This window comes from Protobothrops mucrosquamatus, unplaced genomic scaffold (genome assembly GCF_001527695.2).
Source record: "Protobothrops mucrosquamatus isolate PMUCROS unplaced genomic scaffold, P.Mucros_1.0 scaffold1244, whole genome shotgun sequence".
Lineage (NCBI taxonomy): Eukaryota > Metazoa > Chordata > Lepidosauria > Squamata > Viperidae > Protobothrops > Protobothrops mucrosquamatus.
Genome location: NW_015387451.1, coordinates 39,464 through 48,705, shown reverse-complemented (window position 1 = coordinate 48,705; position 9,242 = coordinate 39,464). Strand labels below are relative to the sequence as shown.

The window sequence follows — 9,242 nt, the reverse complement described above, 5'->3', positions numbered from 1 at the left end:
AAGAGGCAGACGGAGATGGAGAAGGAGAAGATGGAGAAGGAGAAAGAGAAGGAGAAGAGGCAGATGGAGATGGAGAAGGGAAAAGAGAAGAAGACAAGGCAGACGGAGAAGGAGAAGATGGAGAACGAGAAGATGGAGAAGGAAAAGGAGAAAGAGAAGGAAAACAATCTCCAGCCAGCCAATGTTGAGGAAACGGTAGCTCAAGGGTCTTTGAGAAAAGACGCGGGCCCTCGCCCAGAGGAGCCCACAACTTATCCTCAACGCAAATCTGAAAGACAGAGGGAAGCTGGACAAAGGACCAGAGAAGGGAAATCAATTCTTTCTCCCATCAACCCTCAAAACACCAGTGAAGTCCTCCTTCAGCCAGGAATCGGCAAAGGAAGGAAACCAAAAACATGTCCCAAGTGTGGGAAAGTATTCAATCAGGATATCCCCTTTCTGAAGCATAGGCAGATGCACCAAAGGACCACTCCCTATCAGTGTTCGGATTGCGGGAAGGTCTTCAGCCAGCGGTCCCATCTTACCAAACACAAGAAGGCGCACAAAAAAGAGAAGCGGTTCAGCTGCTCCGACTGCGGGAAAACCTTCCACCGGAGTTCCCACTTCTATTCCCACCAGCGGACCCACCGTGGGATCAAGCCTTTCAAGTGTTCGGGCTGTGGGAAAAGCTACACCCGGATGCCCGACCTTCGGAGGCACCAGAAATCCCACACGGGAGAGAAATCGCACCAGTGTTCCGACTGCGGGAAGAGTTTCGGCTTGTACTCGTCCCTGGTCAAGCACGAAAGGATCCACACGGGAGACAAGCCGTACAAATGTCCCAGCTGCAAGAAGAGCTTCTGCCAGAGGACCCACCTCATTGTGCATAAGAGAACCCACACCAAGGACAGGCCCTTCAAGTGCTCGCTCTGCCACGCCGGCTTTGTTCAAAAGGCGCACCTGGTTTCGCACCAGAGGTCCCACACGGGGGAGAAACCCTTTCGTTGCCACAGCTGCGGCAAAAGCTTTAAGCGCAACTCCACCCGCGTGAAGCATGAGAAGAGACACGAGAAGGAAAGCGGGGCACCTTCACTCCCTCTCAGCACTTCCCCGTCACGTAGTCCTCCAAGACCAAACTGGAGGTCCAGATTGAGAAACGTGGGAAGACTTGAAAAAGCCGCTGCGTAAACCCCTTCTTAGCCAAAAAGAGAAGGAAACAAGAATGGCGAGTCTGACCGAGGAATATCTTGGACAGGGTTTCCCGGTTAATTTGGGGAAACCTGAGAGGGACAGCGGGAGAGTTCAAGTAACGTCCGGAAAAGTCATGGTAGAGGAAGGGAAGGGTTATGACTGTGGAGATTCTCAGTCCTCCAGGTCACGGTGTCCCAAAGATGTTTTTTCAGGAGGCAACTGGACTTTCTTGTTCTTCCTTTGAAGACGTTTCGCTTCTCATCCAAGAAGCTTCTTCAAAGAAAAACAAGAAAGTCCAGTTGCCTCCTGAAAAAAAATCACCTTTGGGACAAGGGAAGGGTTTACTTTTCTTCTCTCCTGGGTCATTGCCTGGATCAAAATGGTGCTTCTTCCCTGCCAAACTGCAAAGAGCTGGGAAAAGTCCTGGAACGGGTGTCCTCCGGCCATTTTCCCACCGCAAGTCTCCTACCGGCTTTGTAGGATTTAAATCAGAGAAATTGCTTTGTGGAGAATGGGTTAGGTGACTCCGTTCAGATCTGTTTTGAAGAGTCTTGGGTTGATCTTTATGCACAAATTATCTCCCAAACATTGAGTGATTCAGTGATTGACTAGTCCAGGGGTAGGCCACCTTGGCTCTTTTACGACTCGTGGACTTCAACTCCCAGAATTCCTGAGCCAGCCATGCTGAGGGGAAAGGGAGAGGTTTCCAAGCTGAGCCATGCTGGCTCAGGAATTCTGGGAGTTGAAGTCCACGAGTCATAAAAGAGCCAAGGTTGCCTACCCCTGGACTAGGATGTGGAAGGGAGAGGAGAAGAGAGGAGAGGAAAGGAAAGGAAAGGGGAAGGGGAGGGGAGGGAGAGGAAGGAAGGAAGGAAGGAAGGAAGGAAGGAAGGAAGGAAGGAAGGAAGGAAGGCAGGCAGGCAGGCAGGCAGGCAGGCAGGCGGGCAACCACGTGAAGCCCCACTCGCACACATGTGGAGTCCAGGCAGCGCGTGAAACCACACCTCCCCCCTCTTCACTTAACAACTGTGCAAGAAAGGTCGTAAAATGAGGCAAACACATGTAACAAATGCTTCACTTAGCAACATCAATTTTGGCCTCAGTTGTGGTCCTAATTCAAGGACTACTTGTACGTTACGACATCCTTTGCATGTATGAAAGGGATCAGAGCTGCTGCTTTCAACATGTGGGCCCTGCGTGGACCTCCCGAGTCTCTTGTGACTTTTGGCGTTTGGTCTCCCCCAACACTAAACCAGAACCGGCTTTGATTCAACTCTGAAGTTAATTTCCTTCAGTTTGACTTGAAGTGACATGGGTACCCGGCCACTTTGATCTCGTTTTACCGTGTTGGGTGAATCCCACGAATTGTGACTTATTCAGCACACCGTGGTTCAACCGTGGAGTAGCACAATAGGCGACTGTATCCTATTTATTCATTTCATCCTAACGTAATTTACTGCAGCAGAGAGCAATTTTCTGGTCTGGCGCTGAGTGGGTAGAAATCGCTCTTCCGCTCAGCTTTTGAGGAGACTAAAAAGCTTTACAGCTTTATAGCTGCCTCTCTTTTGAAAATAATAATACTTGTACATGCATTCTGTTGCTAGATTTTTTTTTTCCAAGCAGACCAGTTTTACCGAAGAAGGAACATTTAGACCTGTAGAAATTGCAATAACTTGATTCCAGTGGCCTTTTTTGTATGAATTGGAACAGAGAAGACATTAGAAAAGTTGAGATTAGGCAGCGTAATTCTAAATGACCTGAGGACCAGACCACAGATTCAAGCTTTTTTAAATTTAAACTTCAAGGGCCTGCCTATTAGATCGGAAGGTGGCTGGCATGAAGCAAAACCTAATGGATTTACTGCTCAGGGTTGGGGACTTATTAAAATGCCATTTTTTAAAATCTAGCTTTCAACTGGACAGCTCTTGAATGTAGCCATTCCCTGTGGTGAATCGGAATACGCTGTAGCTTGAATTAATTAGAGTATCCGATGATCATTTCATTATACGCGTTCTGTGCAGTATGTTTTTAATTGTACCGTATTTCTCTGGCAGCATCTTGTTAAATATGGGATCCTTGTTATGATGGCAGTTTGTTGCCTGTTGGTAATTATACGAATTTATGCCATGATCCGAGGCAGGAGATTCAAGGATGTGTACAGATAGTCCTCGACTTACAACAGTTCATTTAGTGACTGTCCAAAGTTACAACAACAGTGAAAAAAAGTGACTTGTGACCGTTTTTGACACGACCGTTGCAGCATCCCCATGGTCAGGGGCAGGCAACCTTGGCTCTTTTATGACTCGTGGACTTCAACTCCCAGAATTCCTGAGCCAGACATGGTGAGGGGAAAGGGAGAGGTTTCCAAGCTGAGCCATGCTGGCTCAGGAATTCTGGGAGTTGAAATCCGTGAGTCATAAAAGAGCCAAGGTTGCCTACCCCTGACCATGATCATCTGATCAAAATACATATGCTTGGCAACTGGCATGTGTTTATGACGGTTGTCGTGTCCAGGCGGGGGCGTGTGATCCCCTTTTGTGACTTTCTGATGAGCAAAGTCAATGGGGAAGCCAGTTTACTTAACAACCAGGCTCCTGACTTAACAGCGGCAGTAATGCAGGGCAAGTAAAGTCGTGAAAATGGGGCAAAACTCACTTAACAAACTGTCTCACTTGGACACAGAAATGTTGGGCTCAGTTGTGGTCGTACGTCAAGGACTCCCTGTATACTGTAGCTTGAATTAATTATAGCATCCTGTAATCCATTTTGTTATAGGTGCTGTGTACCGTTACATGTCTTCTCGTTTTCACGTTGTCAATGTTTTTAATTGTACGGTATTTCTCTAGTAGCACCTTGTAAGTACGGGATCCTTGTTATGATGTTAGTTGGTTGTCTGTTGGTAAATAAATGAGTTTTATGCCTTGATCCAAGGCTGTAAATTGACTGTATTCCTTTCTGTTTCCTTTCTCAGCTAAATACAGCATCTTCTCATTAGAATAACAGTTAGAGCCTTTGGCACATCTCAATATGTCAAAGATGCTCTGTTGTGCTCCAAAGAAAGCCTCTGCAGTGTGTCTTTACACCACAAAAAATACCCAAATGTCCCTTAAAGCAGTGGTCCCCAATCTTCGCAGCTCATTGGGACTGGCAACAGAAGGAGGTGAGGGGGGTAATTTTGCAAGCACGCGCGCTGCTTGCACAAATGCAGCTTCATGCTCATGCGCTCACCCACTGCTTGTGCGGACCAGCGGGCTGTGGCCTGATTCCGGGCTGCGGCCTCACTCCGGGCCACGGACCTGTGATGCCTCCCTTGGGCAACTCCCCAGATTCCTCCTCAAGAGTCAGTTCAGAGGAGGTTGAGCCCCTTCCCGGCACGTCAGGAACCGATTTGATTAATAGCTCTGAATGGCCGTCCGAAAGAGATTTTGGGGTGGCTTCAGCTGGGGAAAGTTCGTGGTGGCAGACGGCCAGCGAAGACAAGAACAATATGTTCCAATATCTCAGGGGCTGCCACAAAGAAGAGGGAGTCAAGCTATTCTCCAAAGCGCCTGAGGGCAGGACAAGAAGCAACGGATTGAAACTAACCAAGGAGAGAAGCAACCTAGAACTAAGGAGAAACTTCCTGACAGAACAATTAACCAGTGCAGACATGTCAAACACAAAGCCCGGGGCCCGGATACGGCCCGTGAAGTGGTTTCATGTGGCCCGTGAAGCCATCCTGGAAACAGTGAGGGAGCGGCCCCCTCTGCCTTGGCCCTGGCCCAGGCCAGCCGGGAGCCAATGTACAATTTTGTGGTGGCCATCTATGCTGAAATGCATTCAGTCTTAGCTCCATTAGCCCCCCCACCCCGCATGGCCTGAGAGGAACGGTGAGTCTCCTCCACTGGACCATGCCTTGGCACTTGCCCTGGTCCCACCCCCTTCTGCCAGAGACCCTCAGATCTGACCCACTCCTGCCCAGGCCCCCACAGGCCCCCTTGACGCGAACGATGTAGAGCTGGCCACACCCATCCAGTAGGCCACACCCACTCCATCCACACCCACCCAGTAGGCCGCACCCACCCTGGCCACACCCACTCAGCCCCCTGAGGGCAATCACAATGCTGATGCGGCCCTCAGTAAAATTGAGTTTGACACCCCTGAACCAGTGGAACAACCTGCCTCCAGAAGCGATGAATACTCCAACACTGGAAGTTTTTAAGAAGAGACTGGACAGCCATTTGTCTGAAATGGTACAGAGTTTCCTGCCTGAGCAGGGGGGTTGGACTAGATGACCTCCAAGGTCCCTTCCAACTCTATTATTATTATTATTATTATTATTATTATTATTATTATTATTATTATTATTATTATTATTATTATTATGGATCATCGCACAGTCAGCCAGATGTTCAGACTGGACTTGGCATTTTTGTCTACCTATCGAGTCCTTCCCAAGGATCTGGGATAGGCAGATGTGGATGTTTGATGGTATTACAGATATCATCGCAGGATGGAAGCAGTTCCTAGTAAGGCCACCTTTTGCAATTGACTAATGGCGAATTTGTCAATGCCGATGGTGTTCAAGTGGTGCTCCAGTTGTTTTGGGATTGCACCCAAGGCACCTATTATTATTATTATTATTATTACTACTACTACTACTACTACTACTACTACTACTACTACTACTATAACACGCAGGACAGAGAAAAGGCAGGAGCAGCGGAGGGCAGCCAGACTCCTCGAGAGGAGAAAAACCCGCCCATCTTGGATTATTAGGTCATAGCTCTGTGGACTAATCTTGGCCTACTTGTGGCTGAACTTAACTGGGAGAGTTCTGAGGTTTTGGTGAAGGGAATTACTGGGGAATGTTAATAAACTCAGTAAACCACAGTTACATTGGTGAGTGAGCACAGGAGCGGGGATTGGGGACCTCTGCCTTAGGGTCATCATTGACTCTCAGCTATTTGTTTAACAACCATCTGAACCATGTTTGGTTTAACAACAGCATCTCTTAAAGAATTTTCCAGTCTGGTATTGTGGTTGTAAGTCAAAGGACTACAACTTGTATTAGTTGTAAAACAATTCTTCCCCTATTGAGGGGATCTCCTTTTAATGTGGATGCATCCTTTAAATGTCTTTGATCTGCATTCAGTATAAGACCCTGGGGGGCCTTGTTTTTGGCTTTACTAAGTGAAGAAACTGGTGATTCGTTGTAAGCTGCTGGCTTTGAAAATCAAAACCATCATTGGATCTTCTCCCGTTGTTGGTGTTTATTGGGCGAGTTTATTTATTCGTTAAGGTTTTTACTCCACTGCAATTTAGGAGAGTCTCTGCAAGCTTACAAATACAACAGAAGGTCAATACAAAATAAAAATGCAAAGATACAAAGAAAAGCTGGCAGATGGTCTAGCTTGGGGTAGGCAACCTCGGCTCTTTTATGATTCGTGGACTTCAACTCCCAGAATTCCTGAGCCAGCATGGCTCAGCTTGGAAACCTCTCCCTTTCCCCTCAGCATGGCTGGCTCAGGAATTCTGGGAGTTGAAGTCCACGAGCCATAAAAGGGCCAAGTTTGAAGACCCCTGTCCTAGACAGTCATTTCTCTGAAATGATATAGGGCAGGGGTAGGCAACATTGGCTCTTTTATGACTCATGGACTTCAACTCCCAGAATTCCTGAGCCAGCATGGCTCAGCTTGGAAACCTCTCCCTTTCCCCTCAGCATGGCTGGCTCAGGAATTCTGGGAGTTGAAGTCCACAAGTCATAAAAGAGCCAAGGTTGCCTACCCCTGGTTCTAGCTGAATTCCAAACCCTCTAAAAACTTGTGTTTTATCCCCTTTCAGAAACAGAAAAAAAGGAACTTATGATTTGTGATTGAAACAGGATAAAAAATGAACATTAATTGTGGTTTTGATGATTAGGAAAAAAAAGATAATAGAAAAAAAAACCTTTTTCTGTTATCAATAGAGTTAGAGAAGACGTTATAATTGCAGGTAGGCCTCGGCATGATCACAATTAGTGCCCAAAATTTCCATGCTAAGCAAGACAATTGGTAAGTAAATTTTGTCCCGTTTTACAACCTTTCTTGCCGCAGTTCTTAAATGAATCATTGTAGTTGTGTTAAGTTAGTGACATGAATGTCAAGTGAAGCTGGCTTCCCCATTGACTTTGCTTGTCAGGTAGCAAAAGATGATCACATGATCCCAGGACACTGCAACTGTCATAAATACGGATCGGTTTGCCTAGCATCTGAATTTTGATCACATGACCATGCTGTGCATAAGTGTGAAAAACTGTCATAAGTGTGAAAAACCGTCATAAGTCACTTTTTTCAGTGCCATTGTAACTTTGAATGGTCACTAAATGAATGGTTGTAAGTCAAGAACTACCTGTGTATTTGTATTTGGGGCAAAGAAAATCTAGAAATTCTAAAAATTCCAGTAAAATACGAACTCGGTAATGTGCTAAGTAAAAGTGGAAGACTCAATTCACATGCCAAATATGCTCATCATTGCATAACAGAACAGATAGAATACCAAGAGTTAGAAGGGACCTTGGAGGTCTTCTAGTCCAGCCCCCTGCTCGAGCAGCAGACCCTATATCAGGGGTCTTCAAACTTGGCCCTTTTATGACTTGTGGACTTCAACTCCCAGAATTCTTCAGCCAGCATGCCTGGCTGAGGAATTCTGGGAGTTGAAGTCCACAAGTCATTAAAGGGCCAAATTTGAAGACCCCTGCTCTACATTTAGGCAAGAAAAGCCAGATGCACGGGTATAGTATAGGCCAGGGGTAGGCAACCTTGGCTCTTTTATGACTCTTGGACTTCAACTCCTAGAATTCCTGAGCCAGCCTGGCTCAGCTTGGAAACCTCCCCTCAGCATGGCTGGCTCAGGAATTCTGGGAGTTGAAGTCCAAGAGTCATAAAAGAGCCAAGGTTGCCTACCCCTAGTATAGGTGATACCTGGTGTTTTTATGACTTGTGGACTTCAACTCCCAGAATTCCCCAGCCAGTGTGCACAAGTCATAAAAGGGCCAAGTTTGAAGACCCCTGCCCTATACCATTTCAGACAAATGGCTATCCAGTCTCTTCTTAAAAATCTCCAGTGATGGAACACCCACAGCTTCTGGAAGCAAGTCATTCCACTGATTAATTGTTCTGTCAGGAAATTTCTCCTTAGTTCTAGGTTGCTTCTCTCCTTGCTTAGTTTCCATCCGTTGCTTCTTGTCCTGCCTTCAGGCACCTTGGAAAATAGCTTGACTCCCTCTTCTTTGGGGCAGCCCCTGAGATACTGGAACACTGCTGTCATGTCACCCCTAGGATGTTCTTCATCAAATCTGGAGAGGGCTCAGCTGAGGTCCTCCACTCATCTTTCTTTCTGTTAAAAAGTTGAATGAAGAGGGGAAGGGAAACGCTTTTCACCTTTGCAGATGGTTTTGGTATCCCTCCTTTATGTATTATGAAACATAAATTTCATTTATAAAAACACAAAGAACTTGCATAAAATAAATGTAATCTTCCAAATTCAGGAAACATACTACATACACATCGGTATAAATTATACCGATGTATAATTTATACATCGCGATGTAAAAAAGATGTTGAGACTTTAGAAAGAGTACAGAGAAGAGCAACAAAGATGATTAGGGGACTGGAGGCTAAAGCATATAAGGAAAGGCTGCTGGAATTGGGTATGTCTAGTTTAATGAAGAGAAGGACGAGGGGGAACAGGACAGCAGTGTTCCAATATCTCAGGGGTTGCCATAAAGAAGAGGGAGTCAAGCTATTTTCCAAGGCGCCTGAAGGCAGGACAAGAAGCAACGGGTGGAAACTAATCAAGGAGAGAAGCAATCTAGAACTCAGGAGAAACTTCCTGACAGTGAGAACAACCTGCCTCAGTGGAACAACCTGCCTCCAGAAGCGGTGAATGCTCCAACACTGGAAGTTTTTAAGAAGAGACTGGACAGCCATTTGTCCGAAATGGTATAGGGTTTCCTGCCTGAGCAGGGGGTTGGACTAGATGACCTTCAAGGTCCCTTCCAACTTTACTATTATTATTATTATTATTATTATTATTATTATTATTATTATTAT

General features: G+C 46.2%; 1 protein-coding gene across 1 annotated transcript in view; it reads left to right on the top strand.

Moving 5' to 3' along the window:
• Window positions 1–1,167, top strand: part of LOC107292015 (zinc finger protein 436) — a 13,026-nt gene extending 11,859 nt beyond the window's left edge. Inside the window, exon 6 of the mRNA XM_029285068.1 lies at window positions 368–1,167. Within this exon, the coding sequence (XP_029140901.1) occupies window positions 368–1,167 (800 nt within the window). The remainder of the gene's footprint in view (window positions 1–367) is intronic.
• The last annotated feature ends 8,075 nt before the right edge of the window (window positions 1,168–9,242 follow it).